Genomic DNA, 24006 nt, shown 5'->3' on the forward strand with positions numbered 1-24006 from the left:
ATTTTCTTCCTTTTGTCGCCTCCATACATACAAATGGTTTGAAAAAATCAACACTCCAACATTTGAATCATTCAATCTCCATACACATGAAATAAGATCAACATTATATTGAAACATTATATTGAAAGCTTTTAAATTGTAATCTTGGTGCATAACCATTTTCCGAAAAGCTATTATTTACACATTCAATTCACTCCAAATATTAACAGTGTCCAATGCATTTTTTCTAATTGTTTCCAAATGTGATCGTTTCTAAATAAATAAATAAATACATAAAATTTATTTTTTTAAATTAGCTACAAATTCTTTCTCTGTCCAAGCTACCTACTTATTTAAACAACAACAACAACAAAAAGGGTGATGGTAGAGCATAATAATTCAAATCGAATTAAAAATACAACTATCGTATTGAAGTGTTTTTTTTCTTATTGAACTTTTTAATTTACTATTCTAATTTACATGCGTTCATTCTTTTCTCCAATTTTTTTTTCTAGCACATGCAACGCACGTGCCCGTTTACTAATAACGTATAAACTGAACTGTCAGAAATCAACAATGGAGATATTAGTGCTTTGCAGGTCTCGAAGGGGTAGAACACTCGAAGCATGTAAAGATCGTTGGATTCTGTGATTTTGCAGGGAATGGTATGTAAGTACTTTCTTTGCAATTTAACTCATGCTAGTATTTATTGATTAGGAAATATGAATAACGGAGATGGGCAGTCGGCATGCGTAGACTTGTATGTGTGTCAGTGTGTCTCTATATGCATTGATCCTACTATATTGTGTCGTGAATTGTTCCTACTCCTACATATATTTGTAAGGGTTAACTAGTATTTAGATCCTACTAGATATTAGGGTCTCCCCTAAATACACACACAAAAAAAGTCAAAGTGGGTTGACCGAAATTTTTTTGTGTGTATTTAGGGGGGAGACCCTAATTTCCCATCTAGTGAGGGGAAAATCCTAATTGGCTCATCTAGTGGGGGGTAATACTAGTTCACCCTATTTGTAATAGATCAACATCTCCCTGCCTGCAAACTAGATTTATAGATTAATGAGCAGACTGACGGGATTATTGGCAGCAACTCCACCATCAATGAGGTTGTAACCCTTGACATTTCCTTGGGTGTCTGATGTTTAATATGGTTTTGAAGTGATGAGCTGGTAAAAATGTGGGAGCTGCTGATGTACGATACACATGTCTGATAGAGGTTCTTTCAAGCCATCTCTTTTCGCCTGCATCAAATAGATGTATTTATTTTTTATAATTATGCTAACGAGTGAGGAATAGATGAAAGAACCACACATCTTTAGAACTCAGAAAAGAGGTAGTCTTAGTAGTATTTCAAATCAATTTCTCATGCTAAAGGAATTTATTGAATGAATTGTTTGATAGCCTAGTTGTTCAAAAAAAGTTTAAAGGATGGGAGTTGAGTTCTACCTCATAGGTTGAGAAGATAACAGGTTGAAGATGCTTGATGTCTAAGGCGGGTATAACCACTGGAGTTAAGGTTTGATGATGTAGTTTTTTATTCCCAAGGAAACCTTGCAGTAGTGATCGTAGATATTTTCCATCATACTTGGGTCCATTCATTGCATCCATTACATTTGTAGCCATACCTAGCAAGCCCCAACTGAATAATAGAAAATCTTATTAAACTTACACATACATTCATAAATTCAGGTTAGTAGGAATGTATTTGCACTGCAAGTGTTGCTAATAGAAATGTGCTCTTGATAACGTCCATGTTACCATCATCTCATATTATTTTTTGGGTGAACTAGTATTACCCCACTAGATGAGCCAATTAGGATTTCTCCCCCACTAGATGGGAAATTAGGGTCTCCCCCCTAAATACACAAAAAAAATTTCGGTCAACCCACTTTGACTTTTTTTTTTGTGTGTATTAGGGGAGACCCTAATTTCTCATCTAGTGGTGGGGGAAATCCTAATTGGCTCATCTAGTGGGGGGTAATACTAGTTAACCCTTATTTTTTTATGGTGAAACCATCATTTCATATATACAATGGTAAGAAAATTAAATATGTTTAATCATAGGGTGCGTTTGTTTACCAGGAATCGGACTTGAGGAGTGGAATTAACTGGAATTCTTTGTGGACCACTCACTTTTGGCCTATTTGGAGACATAGAATCCAATAGAATTGGATTCTAAACGGACTCCAATTCCTTTTATTAAGTCTTTGACAAACCCTGTTAATCCAAAGGAATCCTAGACTATGGGAATCGGTTTTTTATTTCTAATCCGAAAATGGGGAAATAAACTAAAAATTGGAGTCTGTTAGAGAATTCTATACGGCAACCAAACGCATTAATTGAAGTAGGAATTGAATTCCGATGATTTCTGAACGTTTGCCAAATACACATTTTGTAAGTTGGAATCAAATTCTATTCTAATAGATTCCATTCCAATGGTTTCCTACTCCATTCTATTCTTAATTAGTTTCCAGTCTCAGTTGCCAAACACACTCTTATTCTTCAGAAGATATTATTATTCTCAATTGTCTAAGAGTACTAACATGATTGCATATGTAATTTTATGTTTATACCATAAGATCCCATTAAGCCATTATGAAGAAGCTTCAGCTCTGACTCCTTCAACACGATCCATCTTTATAATTTTGAACAATGGCTAGTTGTAAAAAGAGGGACATGCAGTACTATAAATTCTTATTGTTTCCATTTTACTTTATAAACACCTGGTTCAGGGACGAAAACTCCTTTTGTATATTCTTCTTCAGTCAAGGACGTCTATATATACGGCTATATACGGGAGTTTTCAACAAAAGAAATCACGATGTTTGTTTCCTAAGGACCACCTGGTCCGAACAATTGGTGGCTAGAGCGAGATATGTGTATGCACAGATAAGCACTACCTAATGAATTTTTTTATTAACTTTATTTTCTTGTTTGGGTGATTACTAACTTGTTTTTTTGAGGAAATATGCCGGGACAGTGCTTAAGGTAGAAGGCGACGATGTCTTTGGCTGCATAAAGTGGTCGGTTATTGTCATCAGGAGCAGTAATCATGGTGGCAATAAGTCCGCCAGTGCTAGTGCCAGCCACAGCGTCAAAATAATCGGCAAGTCTGACTTCCTCTCCATCTAGTTCCTACAACACAATTACACCTTATTCATCAGAATTCAATCAGTCTGAAAAATATATAAAACTAACATGCACACAGGTATGGGAGTCAGAGGTCAAGAGATCAGGCATCTGGTTTTTATTGGAGTTAAATATAGATATACTGAAGTGTTACGTATGTTTGCCTCACCTGCAACTGTGCTTCAAGAAAAGCAAGCATGATTGCTGGAAGTAAACCTTTAACACCACCTCCATCTATGCTCAACACTGTAATCATCTTCCCCTTACTAGGTGATCAGGTAGCAATGCTAGCCATTGCTCTCTCTTTCTTTCTCGAGGGTTTAAGAGTGTTTGATGGTTTATACCAAGAAAATGTAAGACTTTTGTGTTACAATTTATAGAATAATTGTACCAATAGTGCACGAGCAACTATATATATTATACCTAGTGGCATGGCAAAGATGTTTATATATATTCATGTCATACTTTTCCTTCTCTCATGGTGAACTGAAAACTGGATAAATTGTTAAGAAATGACTAATATATATATTTTTTTCGATAATACAAATGACTAATATAATTAGAGCGCTCATATGATGATATGATTATCCAAAAGAAAACCAGGGCCCACATGGAATAGCAGACCCAGTTGACTTTATTACTTGGGCAGGTTTGATGAGTTCTTCTGTTCGAGCTTGGAAATTCAGTAGGATCGAGTTACTTATGTTGAGTAGGCAATGACTTGTAGTTTCGAGGAATCCCAGGGAGGTATGGCATTATTGAACTAGCACATATCTTGGACAGGTTTGGCACTCCGGCACTCCCAAGTTGATATTTAAAAAAACAAAATACACTGCAAAAGCCCTTTATTTTGGTATATTTTGCTACTTATAAGTGCCAAAAGCTCAAAAGTGTAAGTAGGAAAACTTGACTTACAGAAACTTATAAGTAGTAAGCACTTAAGTAGCAAAAACACAAATTGCTTAAATTTAACATCTCTTGAAATAAGTGGGAGAAATTAAGTCAAATTTGGGTGACTTATTTGTAAGATTCCCAAAATTTGAAGTGGCTGGTTTTAAGTTCAGACTTCAGAACAATTTCACTCAGTTCACCAAACATTCATTCGAACTTTCAGTTCAGTCAGTTCAACATTCATATATTGAATTCAGAATTCAAAGTTTTATCCAATGATGGCTAAGCTAAAGAGATGCAACTCTGTAGCTGTTAGTGGAAACAGATCTTACCGGGAATGGTTTCGCCTGCCTGAGACCCGGCGACTCCAATGCATGAAAACAAAGAATCCTCATCTACCTTCAAGAATTCATATGCAAGGTATACATCCTCGATTGTAGCAACTTCGTAAAGTAAAGGCATTTCTTTAATGCACGCTATATCCTGGTATAAGTGCACAAACGTGTTTTCAAACAGATTAGTGACAATAAGTATGGCAGGCAAACTAAATTTTATACTTTCTTCATTTTACAATCTATGCTACTAAGCTACCAGATGCCAGCTAGTTTAGTCGGTAGAGTTTGTGGGAATAACAAAGGCAAAGGGGGGAGCACGAAGGATGGATGGTTGAATTGGAGGTCGACTGATGAACTCCAATCAAGTTGAGAAAGCATGTTTTGTAAAGATGATAGCAACAATGGAGGATAAGTTTTAGCAACCAAGAAACACGTCCACAGACTTGGGTAGCAGAGATGAGATGTTGATGGAGTGGAATACATCGAAGATAGCCCCAATAGGTGATCAACCAAGAATAAGTAGAGCTAGGATTCGCTCGTGAACATAGACAAATAAATCTCCAAGTGAAGTCAAATTATGCTTGACGATTCTAAAAGAGTAGAGGACCAACCTACCAAAGAGATGACCAGAAGGGATAGTTGAGATCGTGAGAGATATAACATTATTACCACAATAAACATAATTGAGTGGATGAATAGGTTCAGACCTAGAATATAAACTATAAAGTAAGCGGCATCTGAGCCTCATCAAGTAGATTATATCTTTCAATCGATGGATTGTCCTTAGAACAGTGCAAAACATGATATAAAATAAACACAGATAGCAAAGAGCATTGAATATCTCCTATACCTTCTTTGGAACAGAAGTGGCCTGTAAGTGAGCGAGTAATCCAAGCCAATAAGCGTTTGACTTGGTTTCAGCTTCATGTCTCACAGAAGAGTTCGTTTCGCCTGCAACATTTGCAAGAGAAGCACTGTGAGAGTATATCTCTATTGATATAAGGACCAAAAGACTTAGTGGATTCAAACACAATGCTCAACGATTAGAAAACAAAATTTTGATCAGTCCTTAATTTGGATGCTACCATCCCCTACATAACTGAAACTAGCATCACTTAAGGGATGGAGAAAAAACTTCCCGAGTGGATGGAGAAAAACTAACCCTGTCCAATTCCCTCTGGCGATCTTGTTGCTATGCAGACCTCTAAGAACGTTCTTGCACGCATCAACAGCTTTGTAGACCTGAAATTAAGACCAGGCCTTAGAAATAGTAGTGAAGTGAAAAAAGAAAAATGGAAATGGGTATAATATAACAATGTTATGAATTGCAATAAGTGTAAAACAACAAAGTCCATAAGTAACATCTAATGAACTTAATGATTCATCTTACATACTTAGAAGACGACAGTTGGTCGTCCACAACCAATGTCTCCTACCAATCCAAAAAAAGAAAAAGAAAAAAACAGTATCTCCTGGATGTGAGTAGTAGCTTACCATTTCCACGCAAACTACTGTTTACAGAATCAAAAAGATCTTGTCCGTCAGTTGTAAAGCCCCAACGGTTTGGTGCTGGTCCAGCAAAATAAGCACATGCCCTCTCATCAGTATCTTTCAAGAATACCTGGCAATTAAAAAAGTTATCCTGATATAAGTTATATAACAATAAAGAAATTACCCTGAGACCACAATAACACCATGTAGTTCTTTGGAATTTGAACCGTTGAACATATGAGTTGTAGAGTTCTACGGGACAGTTGGGACATTTCCCACCAAAGGGTCCCCACGACTCAAACATTTTTATGTTTCTATCATGTAAACCTTACTATTTTCCTATATAAAGATGCGTGAGAGAAGGCTGAAATCAATCAAGGGCACTACTCCTTTTTTTCCAAAATTTATTCTTCATTAACATCAATATAATTTTACTTGAACATACGACAACCATGCTTCTTTAGAGATTCAGAATATGACAATGATGCTAATAAATATGTTTTTTTGATAATTAATGCTAATAAATATTAATTATACTAGCTCCAGTTTCTTACTTGTTGAGACTGAAGATCAGATGGTGAAGGTCGCAACATGATTGGATCGAATCCATGCACTTGCTCAGCACTTCTCCTTGCGGTAATTGTCCCCAGATAATCCAGAATGCAAGATTCAATTTCATCCTCTGTAAAATCTCCCACAATACTCACCTGAAAGAAGACATTGATGGGGATCAAGGCAACAAAGGGGGATATATATAGTTTTGAGATGATTCTGAGATACCTCCATATTATCACCGAAAAATTGATTCATGACAGCACTTTTCACAGTCTGTAGCGATAAGTTCTCTAATGACTGTGGTGTAGGCTCAACAAACCGCTCATCTCCATTCAACATTGCTACCATGATCGTTCTAAGCTTTTAGGAATGGACCGATAATATCCAGCCTAGACCTTTATGTATAATAATAATTTGCGTCTAGTAATTGAAAATGATGACATTTCTTACCATACATTATTAATTGTGTACATGATAAACCGTATATATGTATCTTTGTCGATGAAACTTACAAACACATTGCACAAACACATATAAAACTATACAAATTTATCTCAAGTGCACCATACGATACACGATACGATTCAATACTCGATACACTAAAAATAAAATAAAGTATGATACGACTTGATAACTATGATCAAAATTATAAAGGGGCCTACATTTAGATCGTGCTACTCACCTGACAATCAACACGATACTCAATTGTATTCATCATCTGTAGTTCTGATAGGATTGCTCGTCTCTCCTTTTCTACCCGGGAAGCAAGAAATTTAGGGTGAAATGCTATCTGTACTCACAAAAAGATATAAGTATACTTGATTAGAATTACCATTAGAATTACCATTTTAACTTGTACTATTATACAAATAGGAGTATCTTTAGGAAATTTTGGAGAGGAAATAAATTTTTCATTAAAACTTTAAAAGTAATCACCGAAAAGTACAACTGATAAATTTTTCATTAAAGAACTATATGACAGCATGAATGTCAACTTACTGTCAGTAGGATTATCTTAACACGGACATCAGTAAATTGAGATATTTGTGTTGATATATATTTATTGTATTCCTTTATCATGTGTACTTTTTGGTGATTAAATATTACCAAAAACCTCAGAAGGCCATGTCAAGGTGTTTAAACTTTAAACAGAAAACAACATCTTATGCGAATTGCTACAAGATTTACATGTACCTCATTCAAAGCATCCAGAACGAAAGGAAGGAGATCCCCATCAGAATCCTGACAAACAAACATTGTATTTGATTCAAAAATACAATTATATATTTTAAATCAATGAAAGTATTACTACCTTTTCAAAATTTTAAAAAACAAAAAAAGAAGATTAGATATGTAGTGATATGCCAAGAATACTTCTAGATCATTTAGCTTTGGCAACACATACTTGAGTGTCTTTATCTATAAGAGAAGGCAACCATACTCTTAGCCTTGTCAAACACCTTATCATATTCACCAACACCTTTAGACATATACCAACCTATGTAACTTGGACATGCCATATTTCAAAAATAATACATGTCAGATATCTATCCACATGTCCGTGTTAGACACATATTGTATGAGATATACATCAATTTTTGAAATTTCGCCATGTATCCATGTCGGAGACGGACACACCTATCCGTGTCAATGTAACTTAGATACCAACACACTTTAATCAGGGTATCTCATACACAGAATGATAGGACCAAGGTCTCTGACACCCTAGCATGTGACTACTCACTATAGGATATGATATTTCTTATTCAAAGAGAAATATGAAAAGTATTGACATATTTTGAGAAAACAATTACCAAATAGCCTTAAATACTAGAAAGATGGCAAAACAATAGCAACATGGCTGTCTCAAGATTTTAATTACGTGATTCAACTAAGTCTGACACATGGCACAATCCAAAACCTGCTACTAGCACCTGATACCAGGTTAACATTGTTTTACCAATAACTCAAACTAGAATTAGTACAGTTCCTTCAAATGTTTCATAGAAAATAAATCCGATCTGAAAAGCATAGCAAACCTTTGAGCTAGTAGGTGAATGGATATGAAACACTGTATGATGGAAATCTGTGTAAGCATTAGATCTTGCTCCAGTTCCAAGTAACTTTTCACGCTTCTTACTTCCTAAAAACGCCACCTGTTCAATCATATGTGCAATACCTTGCTCATCATCTTCCTCATCAATTGATCCAACATGAACTTCCATATGAGCCTCAAACCTGTACTCAACAATGATAAATAAAAATTAGACAATGACAACTATAAGAACTTTCCCTCGTCCCTCGACACATTCAAGCAACTTCATGACATAGCGAATGATACATGCTCATATCATATGGGTGAAGATGATGTCCTGCTCATGGCAATCATCATAGCAAACAACCTTTATTTGGCGCTTCTATCCATTTCCAAAAAGAAATGAAAAATTGGGTTGTCGATATTGCAAAAAAATTGAATTTCACATCTGAGCTGGCTACAAAAGTTGGAAAAAATGTTCATAAGATGATGATCTCCAGGATGCAGTGTATTGTTTTTACAGGAAGTAGGAACATAAGATATTGAACCTAATATTTTTCCTCAATATATCGTAATAACCATTTACATTAACAATTCAAACAGACATGATTAGAAAGACGATAAGTGCCAATATCCAGGTAATATAGCTCATAAAAGATCTAAGGAAGGTATTCAAAACATTGTCTCCAAACTATAAAGTTGCATAAAATTTCATGATTAATTCATTCCAACAAGCAGCTCATGTCTTTTTAATTTGTAATGCACTACTCGCAGCCATATTATCAAGTCAACATAAAATAGTCATGCCGAAGAAAAATGTGTTTATGCAGATGGTTGTCTTTCTAAATTTACGTAATCAACAGTCACTGAATACTACTGCAAACCCAACTTATCTACCAAGGAGGAACAGATCATCGCCACTACTAAATCACGTGCAACAGAAGAAAGAGGTACCTGTTTGCTGGAACCATATTTGGTAGAATAAGGTAGCGAAGTCCGTTTTTCAATTTTCAGCTGCAGAGCAATGATAGACATTATAAGGAGCAACACAAGAACATATGCTAATTTCGTCAAATAAACAAAATGCGTCCAAAGTGTGTTTGTGTATAAGAGCCTCGAATGATTGCTCAAAACAAGAAGGAATTAAAAAGTAAGTCATGGCATGCGTGAGGGACAGAAGATGTTATCAAATGAAAGTACCAATAATTGAATCATCTTACCTCAAGTACCATATGAAGTAGTTGGAAAGCTGCGCGCATCCCATTATCTCTCAAGGTAAAGCGAAATTCCAACATTAACAAACCTTAGTCCCACATCGGGTGATTGAATGTGTTTCTAACACTATATAACTCAATTTGTCCCAGTATGTTTCGCCGAGCTGGGTAGCGCCTGCTTGTAACCTTAGTGGGGCATCAAATTTGATGGATTGTTAGGGGCGTGGGCCTATTAAGCGCGTAGTGCTTCGACCCTGTATTTGTCGGGCCCACCCGAAAGGGGGCATTTACAGTGATGTACGAAGTCTTAGGCTATGCAGCGAGATGGGTTCTCGGTCCTAATTAAACAGTCAACATTTTTATTTGTTGAATTACCACCCGAAGGCCGAAGCCCGGTTAAAAACGCCCAACCGAACACCAAAAAGTCCAACAGCCTTTGTTAACTTCAATAATGATCTACTGCTCTTGTTGCCCCTTATTATCCTGCCCACACTCTATAAGTCTTTCGATCTGTCATATCATAAATTAGATTCAAAAGTTAGGATTACTTTTGGGGGCCTACACTGTCCTTTTTATTAGATAGATAAAATTATATTCTTTATAGCTTTTATAATCAAATGAATTATTGTGAATTGTTAGATATGTTTTTGTTCTCAAGCACCCTCTCCCGTCTATAAAAATCAAATTTGCAAATCCAACCGGTAAAAAAAATAAGTCAAAAGTTCAATTTCATAAACAATATCTAATATAACAAGAGAGGGAAGTTTTATGACCTACGGCTGGGATTCAATATGAGCGGGTATAAATCGAGGGCCACCGTTCCGCCACGTGTTGGAGTTTGATGGCAATTAAGACTTCCCATTAATTTACCAAATCAATAAATAATCTAACTACTTTAAAGAAAACTGTCTCGTGAACAGTGATATTTTCCTCTTATACCCCTGAACATATTTGGTTATTACAATTATTATTAAAAGGTAAATACGTAAATAAGATATGTTATGGAAGGGTAAGACCGGTATTTGACCGGTAAAATTTAGACGTTTCTCCCTTGATTTAACACATTATCCTCAGTTTTGCAAATATTTGCAATATTGCCACTGTCCAAAAAGCTGACACGTGGACTCCTCTTTTCGAAATTGAAACATTGCCCTCATTTTTTGTGAACAATTACAGCATTACCACTGCCCAAAAAAACTGCCCGCTCACGTGGCTATGCCACGTGTCAGTTTGCTAGTAGTAATTAAGACTTCTATTTATTAAATCAATAAATAATGATAGTTAAAATTTGTTATTAATTAAGCAAATCAATAAATAATGGTTTAATTGGTAATTAAAACTTTTCATTAATTTATTAAATCAATAAATAATGATAGTTAAATTTTTTTTATTAATTTTGCAAATCAATAAATAATGGTTTAATTAGGTAATTAAAAAATAATTTTCCAATAATATCAAATTAATTAATGCTTTTGCAATATTTCAAAAATTAAAATAAAGAACTCAATTCAATCAAAATTTTCAATTTTTTTTTTTATTATCAAAGTTGATATTTAAGGAATCAAAAATCCTACACATCGATTGTTCCCACATAGTCACCATAGTGTAAGGTTTTTTGACACCGACAACAAGTTTTCAGGAGGCCACCCATCCTATGACTACTCCTACATGAGCAAACTTCACTACATTGTTTCCATGAATCTATAAATCCGGAAAAAAAAAATCTCTATGTTGGGATTTGGCGAATGAATTACTTATGTCTCATATCTCAAACAACTTCATAGATGCTAGAATTCATACATGAGGCTTACCCTTGCCGGGGCTAGGCACCTTTCAAGTACTGTTTCAACCTCACTTCACGGGCTAGAAGCGATTATATTCCCACACGGGCGTAGGTATTACACTATATGCCAAAGATTTAGACTATCTAAAATACTAAAATAAAATTAGCAAATTATTTAAGGTTTCTACCATTTTTCCAAAAAGCAATTTATTAAAAGACAAGTCTACGAAAAAATCAAAATAAAAAATAACAAGTTTATTGAGAAGTTCTTATAGAGATGATCAGTTCAATGAGGTTTTTTTCATGGGTATTTTAATTTCTTAATTGATAGCTTACAAGAATTTAAAAGCGGATCGGAAAGTTATGACAAGTATGAATTAGATATTACTCTGAGTTAATTGGTTAAAATATAGGATGAGACATACTCTAAAATAGTTGGATTTCAATCGAGTCAATAACATGCAAGGCGTTAAAATATGAGGGCGACAAAACCATTATGCAACACTTTAAAATGGATAGTTGGTTTACATCGTCTCGATGAACGATTGGAATTATAGAAAAACTATGAGTTAACGAAAATGAAATAAACAAAAACAATTCAAAACCATAAAATGAAATCAAATTATGAAATTTAGGAAAAGTGCATTACCTCCGATTGCATGTAGTCACCGTTTATATATATATATCTGAATTAAGTTTCTTTTGAACTACAAAATTTCATGTTCAGTCCGTTGAAGTATGTTCAAAATAATTTTTGTAGAGTGAATTTGACACAAATCTTTTTCTATTTTTTATTTCATGTCTTATACTTTACGGTTCTGAAGTAAGAGATGAGTCAGGTGTGCCGTCATGAGTTGAACAAGAGCAAATTAACATTTGTTGATATACCTTACAATGTGCAAAGGATTGCTCAAAGTGTAGTTAACTGTTGCAGTGAATATTCTCAATTGTATAGTATGGTTCAATTACCTGCCCAATAACTTTGGTATATTTGCAATTTGCATAGGTTTTCTGTTTACATTTTCAATGTCAACAGTGGTTTATGTGTTTCAATATCCCAAAATAACAAACACAAAGAAGGTTTTGCCAAAATTCTTTGCGACATGGTGTTCATAGACGTGTAGAGATAGCACCAAAGATAAAAGACGACAACATAATTTGTGCCTTCATGGCTAGCTGGAGCGTATATCATATTCATATTTTGTAATTATATATATATATATATATATATATATATATATATATATAGGGAGGATAGAGGCACATTCTTATCGCATTACATTATAGCCACATTTTTCACATACAAATGAATTAAGGTCTGGTTTTGGTGGAGATGATCTTCCCACCATAAAGATCATTCTCACAAAAATTATAATATTTGGATATGTCTAACCATGTAAAATTAGTGTTCATTTTTGAGCTCTTTATCTAACGGTCCAAAAATTTTGTGAGCATGTTCTAAGGTTAGATTTCTTTGAATGAGATGAATTTTTGTGAGCATGTTCTCCATGGTGGGGAGATTATATCTACAAAAATTCAGCATTTAATTCAACTTTTAAATCCATGATTTTGCTTAGATTAATTTACAATGTGGCTAGAATGTGGCTCTGATGAATGTGCCTCTATCTTTCCCCATATATATATATATATATATATATATATATATATATATATATATAGGGGAGGGATACGCCCACTCCCAATCTCGCGCACTCATCTCGCCCACTCCATCTCGAGATCTAAGGGCCCAAATTAAAACAAACCAAAAACAAAACGAAAAACAAAACAAAACCCTTCGTCTCGCCCACCAAAGTCCGTTTTTCAGTTGTCTCCTGTACAATTTTCAGCTACAGAGCAATGATAGGCATTATAAGGAGCAACACAACAACATATGCTAATTTCGTCAAATAAACAAAATGCGTCCAAAGTGTATTTATGTATAAGAGCTTCGAATGTAAAGAAAATTGAGTCCCAAGGAATCTTTTGTGATTTAGAAAAGAAATAAAAAGTAATTAGTCTTTCTAGAGAAAAAAAAAAGAAACCTATGGTCCCATCCATATGCAACAATTAATACAAAAACAAAACTTTGGTCTTCCCACCTTAGCTTATTATAAATTGATGACATTACCATTTGAGCTAGTAGTATATGAAATCATCAAACAAAATTCTCCTTCATTAGTTTAGACACAATACTCATATTATCTGACATCGTTTGGGACTTTGTCCAAATGGTGTAGCCATGTCGTTTGAGATTTGAACTTGAAAAAATGACTTGGTCTGTTTTTTGGCCTCTTGACCGGTGTGGCCAAGTCGTTTGGGACTGAAATTTGGCGAACCTCGATTTCTTTTTTTCTTAACTTCCATATTCCAACAAGGACTCTTCCAACAATTCTAACACTTCCAAATTCCATATTCCAACAATTCTAACACTTCCAAATTCAAAACCAAACACATAAAATGGAGAATCACATAACATCAAATAATATTTTGAAATAACATACGACAAAATCAAGTATTTGGGTACAGATATCACAACGTTACTCTTTACAACAAAAACAACCTAAACATCCTTATACTATTAGAACTCCAAGAGTTGAGATCAATGCTCAAGAATAGGTTGCTTCTTCACTTATGCTCATTCACGATATCGTCCGCCAATGAACTTGCACCGAGGTCAAATTGTATGCCTCCATGAACTCGTTCCGTGCATCATCGGAATCCTTGATCCCACCCAAAGGCCTTGATTGAGCAAGCGAGAAATTTCATCGACGATGGGGTGCTGTGAAAATGAAAACGAAAAACTACATTAGTATATACATTTATAAAATACATAAAAAACAAAAAAAAAAAAAAAAAAAAAAAAAAAAAAAAACAAAACAAAAACGTTGTAAGGTATTAACTCACCAGATTATGATATGGAAGACTCTGTAGGGAGTAGTGATTAGGATGATCACGGTTTATCATTCGAATATGACTATTGTTTTCGTACCAACTCGTGTATCTACTAACACACTCCCATGGATAAGACGAAATGGGTCATCGATGTTCAAGTTGTATCAAGTGATTATGCCATTTACTCCAGTAGGAAGACGTAATATTAAATTTCACAACGTACCCGCGTCCGGAAGTAGTTCACGTCGAGGTCTTTGGTCTTGGGGGATCTGAAGGTATAAACTGCATATGACCCAACTGACGCACAACCCTCGAAACATTGTACTGCTCGACATTATCAAGAAAGCATATAAATCCCTCGAAAAATGCTATTTCATCAACCGACCGTGTAGCTCGGACTTCAGCATAAGGATACCATTCAACCTGTCAAATAGCATATGATCGAGGAAATTAATCATTAACCATATACTAATAATATCAATTAATAAATAAAATTATTTACATACAAAAATGCTTACATCGGTACAAGTCATATTATCAATCACCGCTCGGGTATGCTTCAATGTAGCTATTGTGCTAGCATAAAAAGACTGAGTAACTGAGTACCTATGAGCACGCGACATGCTCAACTGATAGTCCTCGTTTGGGAATGGCCTGAACACCGGGAAGTACTCATAAATCCATGCCTAGATTAATATAGACACCCAGTTAATATTGTAATAGATAGATAAAATTGACATTTAAAAAAAAATAAAAAAACTAATACTTGTAGGAGAGTGAAATAGCCTGAAACACCCTTCACCTTGGCACTTGTGGTAGTCCCAAGACCACGCATACAAGTAAGCCCGGTAAAGGCTGCACTCTACCGCGTAGTCTCGATCTCGGCAAATTTCAAAAGCGGTCTTAGATAACAAGCGGGGCTGCAGTTCGGGCGTGTTGGTGAAGGCGGTACATCCAAAGAAAAATAACGGATAAGCTCTCACAAAGAAAGCGCAACTCTTTTTGGGTTGACGCCTTCTTCACAACAACCCAATTTTCATCACGTAAATCTTCATCCGTTACCTTCCCATCAAACTGTTTCATCAAGAAATCCATCCTAACTTTGGAAGTGAACTTATTGGCTTTCATCTCCGCATCTATCTTGTCCATGGGTATGCCAAGATCTTTGTGGAGGAGTCTTTTTTAATCGTTCGGGGTCAAATCGGTGTCCCGATCCTTTGCTTTGCCTATGATCGAACTCCTAAGAGTTGGAAACATCATCAGCGTGATTGTCATCTCGCCCCACGGCATATGAAACGTGTTGGTCTCTAGATGCCACCTCTCCACAAACGCAAAGACCAACACAGGATCCTGATGCCTGTATACATCTAAGACCAGAGCACATAAGTCGGTCCTTTGAAGCTCCATGTGAAAATTAGAACATTCTGAACACTCTCCGACGATATCCCATTGTACCAACTTGTTTAGGTGCCCATGGCACTTCAACACCCCTCGCTCCGCCTAAAACAACAAAAACTCAGTATTAATGTATGCACAAGGTTTCGTAATACAAAATTTAAATACTAATAGACACTATATGATAATATTACCTACCCCTCCCAAACATCGCGAGCCACGTGCACCGCATAGTCATACAACATATGTGGCACACGAGGGCCACCTCCATAAACACCTCTCTGGAACTCCAAGTCATTGTTGGACTTTCTCACAATATTCACTGGAGGTACATGTACAGGGACTTCATGGACTTCCTCGTCATCCTCCTCCTCCTCCTCCTCCTCATCCTCCTCCTCATCATCATTCTCCTCTTCTGCATCATCAACACCCTCTTCGTCATCTTCTTCACCATCACCATGACTTACAGCTACACTCTTCCCATGATCCATATTTACGTCATCTACATCTTTATCTAAATCTAAATCTAAATCTAAATCTAAATCTACATCTACATCTACATCACTCGGAACTGTCCGCTTTCTTCTCTTTTGATTTCCTAACTCTACACCACTACTACATTACTGGGATCATCCGCTTTTCGATCCCCTACTGATCGATGCGAGGTGGTTGTTGCCCTTTCTCTCTTTTTCTCAGGCTCCTCATCGCGACCTGAGGTACTACTCTCCCCACCTAACAACTTCTTAGCACCCGTGAAAACACTTTTTGCTACATTCTTCACATTCACATTCTTTGTTCGAGGCATTGCTACAAAATACCCAAATAAATGAATAATAAGTAAATTGGAAAAATAAATAAATAAATAAATTTCAAGTCCCTAGAAATCAATTAATATAATTCAGAGAAGGTTAAAAGTATCTCAAATTTGTTTTCAATCAAAACTCATAGATGGAACATGCAGGTTCTTATTTCCTACAGTTTCACAAAATTAATGGCATATCATACACAATACAGTCGTTAACAATCAAATTAAATCAACCTTAGCATGATTAAGGAGCCAGTCGTAAAAGCAGTCACTAGAATTTGAAAGCAGATGGGTGTTAACGTTACTAAGAGCAAAGGGAAATTGTTAACGATTATGGATGAAAGGGAAGAGGGAAACAATGATGAATAAAAGATGGCTTTGTGGAATTAAGATGGTAAATAGTAAGATGAATTCAAATACTACAACAACGATGAAGCTAAACTAGACTTGGAGTATTCAGTTGGAGATGAACTTCAAGGAAGAGAAAGATATTGATTGATGGGGTGTTGGTTCACATGGCAAACATTAGCTAATGAAAAAAATGAGCCCATCCATATCCAACCAGAATCTAAAAGTTACTTAAGATGCCACTGAACATATAGCAATTTTCAATGTTCCGCAAACTGAAATCATTAACTTAAACTACCACTCTCAAGGGGCATTTGATGATGTACTTGGACAGGTAAAAACACATAGGAACAGACCATACCTGATTAACAAATGTTCGTTGAAAAGGACTTTTATCGTCGTTTAATTGCAAGGAATGCATAATAATGTAAGAAAGCCCATATTAAAAACAAACCAACAGGCAAAGAAAAGAATTACAACAAATGTAAACGAAACGATATCTTCCATAAAAGTAGTGTATTCAATGGATTAGCGTAAGACTACTAGTTTCAACAAAAGCTACATCTTCCTGATAAGTTAATAAGATTGTATGAACATACACTGGAAATATAGAAGTAGATAAAATAGAAAAGAGAAGCAACAACTTCTGTTAAGAGTTGTATGTATGCAACTCTCTGAGTAAAATGTTAAGTGACTCGGCATTTGGTTACTATAATAGCTCGATCAACTTGTTAGTAATGGTGGCGTGGACTAATTTATGCTCAAGTATTCACGCGAAACCATCAACTCATCTGGTACATAACACACCCTGTGCCTTCACCACACTATTATTGTAGTTTGGCATTAGCTGCTACTGAATGCCAGGATTGCCTGCATAAGGACTAACACTAGCTGTGTGGTTCCTGGGACTTTCAGTTCTGCATAACAACCTTGGGTAGCTATTGTCTTTGAGTTATTCACCACACCAGTATTCTCACCATATATAATATAGAGTATAAACACATAACACAAACTACCTGTATATAATATAGAGTATAAACACATAACAATTGCATGTACACTCAAATTGTTTGACAGTCTCAGTAATACACACTCAAAATCCCCAACTTTAAAGTTTAAACACTTACCAAAAATGTTCTTCAAGAAAAATTTGTAAGCAATTGTTGGTAGGATACCTAGAAGAAGACATTGATAAAGCAAGTGAAGAAGAAAACGATATCTCTAATCTATAATCGGCAAAATATAAAAAAAATATATAAAAAAACACTAATTTTTTAGAGAAAATACCTTTGAAAGTGCGAGAAGAAGCTTGTGGAGTTCACCTGGAAGATGGGGTCTATTGAGAGGGAGAACACAAGCGCAATTTTTGGTTTTTGGTAGGTTTTTTTTGTGAATTCACGAGAGCAATTTTTTGTTTTTGGTTTTGGTAGGTTTGTTTGTGAATTTGATGAAGGGTAGTAACTGGCTATTGCCGGTTTCTCGGTTTGTTAAGTGTTTTGGTTGGGGGGTGTATGGTTCGAAGTTGCGCCCAACACAATTGGCAGACCCCGGCCCAACTCGGGGTCTGCCCAACACAATATGGGGTCCGACAGTAACATGACTCATTTCGTAAAGAACTAAACCTATCAAACGAAGCACGAGGTGACTGCTTCAAATCCTTCAATCCATAAATAGCCTTTTTCAACTTGCACAACATATTATCCTGTCTAGGAACAACAAACTCGGGTGGTTGATCCATATACACCTCTTCGTGTAACACACCATGCAAGAAGGCATTTTTAATGTCAAGTTGATAAAGAGGCAACCCTTGCACACAACAACAGAAAGCAAAATCCTAAAAGAGTTAAGTCGAGCAACAGGGGAAAATGTCTCCATATAATCAACCCCATATGTCTGAGTGTATCCTTTAGCAACCAAATGTGCCTTCAGACGCTCAATAGAACCATCCGGGAGGTACTTCACTGTGAAAACCCATTTACATCCAACTGTGTTCTTCCATGGTCGAAGAGGCATAAGATCCCAAGTCTTATTCTCATGAAGGGCTGAGATTTCCTCTTTCATGGCTAATGTCCAGCCATAAGAAGCTAGTGCTTGGGTAAGGGACGAGGGAACGAAGCGAGAGCCTGAGCACAAAGCAAAAAATCACGAAAACCGAGAGCAAAAGCGATGTAATGAAACAAACTGAGAGATAGGATAAGGAGGCTTAGGCCTGGTCCATTTAGCAATGGGTTCAACCTGAGACCTAGTCTTTTGAGCAACAGGTTCAACATGAGTCCTAGTCCGTGTAACAGGTACAACACGAACCGAATGAGCCTCTAAAGAAGATGACGACTGGTTCAGAGCTGGTTCAACAGTAGTAACAATGGCAGATTCAACATTAGTAACTTTCTTTCGAGGAAAAATATGATGATATTGAGCATAAATAGGCATGGCCCCCCTAACGGTTGTAATAGGAACACGACTAGGCCCCTCCGCACAGGGCATAATAGGTGAGGGAGGCACCTCCTCAAAAGGAACAACTGGAATGGGAACAACTGGTTGGGGTAGCAGATTAAGTAACTCCCCCTCACGACAAGACACTAAATTTGGATCAAACAACTGCCCCTCTATAGAGAAATAGGAAGTAGACTCAAAGAAAGTAACATCAGCACTGACATAATAGCGATGAGTAACAAGACTATAACAGCGATACCCTTTTTGAGTACGTGAGTAACCCAGAAAAACACATTTTATAGACTGAGGATCTAATTTGTCATGACCATGACCTAAAACATGAACAAAAACAACACAACCAAACACTCGAGGTGGCAAACCATAAGATGACTGAGTAGGATACATCAATGCAAAAGGAGACTGACCATCAAGAATAGACGATGGCATACGATTAACGAGATAATTAGCAGTGAGAACAACATCACTCCAATATGGCTTAGAAACCCCCATGGCAAACATCATAGTGCGAGTAACATCTAGTAAATGACAAAATTTGGGTTCAGCAACTCCGTTATGTTGAGAGGTGTGGGGACAAGTGGTTTGATGAATAACACCTCGATCTTCACAAAAATATCTCACACAAGACTGAGTATACTCTAAGGCATTGTCAGAACGAATAATTTTAATTTTTTTTCAAACTGAGTCGCAACTTCATTGTAAAAATTGGACAAAGCATGAGGTAGCTCAGTACGATCCTTTAACAAATATAGCCATGTCATTCTAGAAAAATCATCAACAAACATTACAAAATAAAAGAAACCAGATAAGCTTTTATTTCGTGAAGGACCCCAAATGTCCGTATGGACTACATCAAAAAGACCTCTTATCAATCCTACTGGGAAACGTACTACGATGGTGTTTTCCCAACTAACATGCTTCACAATCTAAAATAGATATTGGACTTAACTTAGGAAGTAACTGACGCAACTTAACCAACGAGGGATGACCAAGACAACGATGCCACTGAAGTGGAGACACAAACACACTCAAAGTAGAAACAGAACTTGATTTTGCAACATCCAATACATATAACCCATCATGCTCATACCCCGAACCAATCGTCATCTTCGTCTTGAGGTCCTGAAACACACAACCAGTAGGAGTAAAAGTTATAGAACAGTGTAGAGATTTAGTAAGTTCACTAACAGAGACCAAATTAAATGAAAGATTAGGAACATAAAGACCCAACTGCAATTTAAAAACTTTGTAGGACGAAGAACACCGGTACCAAGAACAGGACGTGATGACCCATCAGCTAAAGTCATGCTAGTCTTAGTTGGCACAAAATTAGAAAGAAAAGAGGGATTACCGGTCATATGAGCACTAGCTCCTGAATCAATGATCCAAGATGAAGAAGGTACCGCCAAACTAGCAGACTTACCAGAACTTACCATAGTAGCTGTGTGTGTTGCAGAAGGAACAAAAATACAGTTAAGACGATTCAAAATTTGACCCAAAACTTCAGTAGTAGAAGGATTAGAAGCAATAGAAGGTGCAGCAGTGGAAGACCCAAAAGTCTGATCATAAACATTATGGGCATAGGCAGGTTTCCCATGTTTGTCCCAACAAAATGGCTCAGTGTGACCATCATTACCACAATGTGTGCACTTCCTCTCATCAGTACCATCATACCTATCCCCACGACCACGACGTCCTCCAAAACCACGACGGTTACCTCTGCCAAAGCCATAATTACCACGAGCTCCACGGCCATTAAAGCCTCTACCACCACCAAAACCTCCTCGTCCACCACGATTACTCGGAGTAGAGAGTAAGGCAGATGACTCCTTAGCAACAAGAACAAACTCACCATGCTCCAAATGCTTTCTCTTAAGACGCGAAAAAGCTTGTGCTGCAGAGGGTACCATTTCACTTGCTAAAATTTGATCCTTGTAAACATTATACTCAGAATTCAGCCCATGCAGCAACAAAGCAACCTAAAATTGTTCACGTTGTTCTCATTGCTTCTCCAAATTAACTGTAAATGGTTGATAAAGCAAAAGCTTTTCCCATAGTCCTTTCATAGTGCTATAATACTCATCAATAGGTTGATCACCCTGTTTTGTCTTGAACAAAGACTCAAACAGATCATAAATTTGAGATATATTATTTTCTTGGGAATACATCTCCTTTAATGATGACCATACCCGTTTTGTCGTGGGTAAGAACTGCACATTAGTAAGAACTTTTGGCTCCATACTATTCCACAACCAAGTCAAAACCATAGAATTAGAAGCCATCCAGTCCTCATAAGTAGAATCATTGGAATTCGGAGGATCATCAGTAAGAATTTTAGATTTTTTTTTTGCACGAATAAAGTGTTCAACAGCTAGCATAACTCCATGAAAGATAATTGTTCCCATTTAAACGAAAATTAGTAATGGGCTTACCGAGATCATCATTGACATAATATAAAGATTGTTTAGATTCAGGTTTAGGATTCACTGTGTCATTCATTGTTCACACCAGAAAATACCGCCAACAACCACACCGAAGACACAAAAATCACTGTTCAGCAAGAAAGAAAAAAATCTCCAATTCGATGTGGATTTCACTAACACAACCAATTCACACCAATCACAACTACACAAAACAACCAAATCAGTAAAAATCCACACCGATTACAAACTGGATATAACCCTAGATACTAACGATTTCAAATCATCTAGGGTGCAAAAACACACAAGTAAACAACAAAACACATAGAAAGTGGAGAGTTTCTCTAAACTTCCACCAAACCCAGTGAGTTAAAAAAAAAAAAAAAAAAAAAAAAGAGAGAAGAAGAAGGAAGATGGAGAAGTGGCTCCGATACCCAGTTAGAAAATTGAGAGCATCAATTAGAGAGAGGAGAGAAAGAGAGTCATGGTGAGAGAGCAAAAAAAGAGAGACGACTTAGCTAGTAGCTGGCCTCCTCATATATTATTTATATAGAACCTAAAATAGGTGCAAAGACTAAACTGCTCTTTAAGGCATATAATACTAATACCGCCAACAAGGAACTCAGGTCTTAGTGAAATTCCAAACTGATACGGATATGGGACATTCACTAAGGTGTGCGCAGTAATTGCAAGGTAAAGGAAAGAATTGGAAAGGCAAAATAGTTTCAAACCAAGATAGCTTATAGTTCTAATGTGGGTGCATTCAATGAAATTGCAAACTCCTAGAGGCTAGACTAAAGATACAAAAGATCGAAATTGTATGCCTGCGAAATTGCTTATGTCATGATGGTCGCTCTACCTAATCTGTATACAACATGATGAGAATATGTACGTAGTTGAATTTTAAACTCCAGCTATTACTTCAAGTATGTAGCATGAAAATCTTTTAAAATCTTAAGTGCAGAAATAGATATAGAAAAGTTTTTGGTTATAGGAAACATAGAAATTAACTTGATTAGATAAGATCAATGAGTTTAACGTAATCAATAAATGAATTCCCTAGACCGTAGAGAGAGGAAGAAGTAAGGTAGGGTAAGGTAGGGAAATACATACCTTTAATTTATTCCTGTCGATGATGGAAAAGGACGAAAATTTATTCGTGAGAGTATTTGAAAAAAAATTAACAAAAAGCATTAGTTTCACACAAATGTATTTGATCCTAGCTATTGACTTGATATTTAAAAAGTTAACTAATTAAGATACACTAAAAATGCCCAAAACCCCTAACGGTATAGAGTCACATTGAACAATAGGGAACTCAGGTCTTAGTGAAATTCCAAACTGATACATATATGGGACATTCACTAAGGCGTGCGCAGTAATTGCAAGGTAAAGGAAAGAATTGGAAAGGCAAAACAGTTTCAAACCAAGATAGCTTATAGTTCTAATGTGGGTGCATTCAATGAAATTGCAAACTCCTAGAAGCTAGACTAAAGATACAAAAGATCGAAATTGTATGCCTGCAAAATTGCTTATGTCATGATGGTCACTCTACCTAATCTGTATACAACATGATGAGAATATGTACGTAGTTGAATTTTAAATTCTAGCTATTACTTCAAGTATGTAGCATGAAAATCTTTTGAAATCTTAAGTGCAGGAATAGATATAGAAAAGCTTTTGGTTATAAGAAACATAGAAATTAACTTGATTAGATAAGATCAATGAGTTTAACGTAATCAATAAATGAATTAAATGAAATCCCTAGACCGTAGAGAGAGGAAGAAGTAAGGTAGGGTAAGGTAGGGAAATACATACCTTTAATTTATTCCTATCGATGGAGGCCGAAAATTTATTCGTGAGAGTATTTGAAAAAAAAATTAACAAAAAGCATTAGTTTCACACAAATGTATTTGATCCTAGCTATTGACTTGATATTTCAAAAGTTAACTAATTGAGATACACTAAAAATGCCCAAAACCCCCTAACGGTATAGAGTCACATTGAACAATAGGGAACTCAGGTCTTAGTGAAATTCCAATCTGATACGGATATGGGACATTCACTAAGGCGTGTGCAGTAATTGCAAGGTAAAGGAAAGAATTGGAAAGGCAAAACAGTTTCAAACCAAGATAGCTTATAGTTCTAATGTGGGTGCATTCAATGAAATTGCAAACTCCTAGAAGCTAGACTAAAGATACAAAAGATCAAAATTGTATGCCTGCGAAATTGCTTATGTCATGATGGTCGCTCTACCTAATCTGT

General features: G+C 36.1%; 2 protein-coding genes, 1 long non-coding RNA gene and 1 pseudogene across 6 annotated transcripts; 1 reads left to right on the forward strand and 3 right to left on the reverse strand.

Annotated features, from left to right (window-relative positions):
* Nucleotides 1–1030: 1030 nt before the first annotated feature.
* Nucleotides 1031–4332, reverse strand: LOC147485732 (patatin-like protein 2; annotated as a pseudogene). Its single transcript, XR_015201157.1, has 4 exons — nucleotides 3296–4332; nucleotides 2948–3132; nucleotides 1444–1636; nucleotides 1031–1238 (listed from the first exon to the last, which is right to left on the reverse strand). The product of XR_015201157.1 is annotated as a patatin-like protein 2 (transcript).
* Nucleotides 4333–4349: 17 nt separating this feature from the next.
* On the reverse strand, nucleotides 4350–9794 carry LOC147485733 (stromal processing peptidase, chloroplastic-like). Of its 3 annotated transcripts, XM_086570952.1 has the most exons (10): nucleotides 9654–9794; nucleotides 9388–9447; nucleotides 8438–8636; nucleotides 7593–7640; nucleotides 7081–7188; nucleotides 6398–6550; nucleotides 5847–5973; nucleotides 5515–5594; nucleotides 5203–5303; nucleotides 4350–4500 (listed from the first exon to the last, which is right to left on the reverse strand). In XM_086570952.1, exons 2-8 carry the CDS (start codon nucleotides 9402–9404, stop codon nucleotides 5578–5580), a joined length of 669 nt encoding a protein of 222 aa, XP_086427078.1. In that variant the 5' UTR covers nucleotides 9405–9447; nucleotides 9654–9794; the 3' UTR covers nucleotides 4350–4500; nucleotides 5203–5303; nucleotides 5515–5577. The 3 variants fall into 3 exon arrangements, with proteins under 3 accessions (XP_086427078.1, XP_086427077.1, XP_086427079.1); XM_086570951.1 differs by lacking the exon at nucleotides 9388–9447 and having other exon boundaries at nucleotides 9654–9790; XM_086570953.1 differs by lacking the exons at nucleotides 7081–7188; nucleotides 9388–9447 and having other exon boundaries at nucleotides 9654–9790.
* Nucleotides 8505–10006, forward strand: LOC147485734 (uncharacterized). Its single transcript, XR_015201158.1, has 2 exons — nucleotides 8505–8638; nucleotides 9672–10006. It is a non-coding gene; the product is annotated as an uncharacterized LOC147485734 (long non-coding RNA).
* Nucleotides 10007–21321: 11315 nt separating this feature from the next.
* Nucleotides 21322–21726, reverse strand: LOC147485735 (uncharacterized). Its single transcript, XM_086573579.1, has one exon. The coding sequence runs from the start codon at nucleotides 21724–21726 to the stop codon at nucleotides 21322–21324; it is 405 nt and encodes a 134-aa protein (XP_086429705.1).
* Between the last annotated feature and the right edge of the window lie 2280 nt (nucleotides 21727–24006).

Source organism: Coptis chinensis, chromosome 7 (genome assembly GCF_015680905.1).
Source record: "Coptis chinensis isolate HL-2020 chromosome 7, ASM1568090v1, whole genome shotgun sequence".
NCBI classification, from domain to species: Eukaryota; Viridiplantae; Streptophyta; class Magnoliopsida; order Ranunculales; family Ranunculaceae; genus Coptis; species Coptis chinensis.

Bases quoted from the DNA above. Each gene is read 5' to 3' on its own strand.
- LOC147485733 (XM_086570951.1), bottom strand. From the start codon at position 9,697: ATGGGATGCGCGCAGCTTTCCAACTACTTCATATGGTACTTGAG. The intron at 8,637-9,653 runs GTAAGATGATTC...TGTTGAGTACAG, and splicing joins TACTTCATATGGTACTTGAG to GTTTGAGGCTCATATGGAAG. The intron at 5,974-6,397 runs GTAAGAAACTGG...TTTAATTGCCAG, and splicing joins CTGATCTTCAGTCTCAACAA to GTATTCTTGAAAGATACTGA.
- LOC147485735 (XM_086573579.1), bottom strand. From the start codon at position 21,726: ATGGGAACAATTATCTTTCATGGAGTTATGCTAGCTGTTGAACACTTT.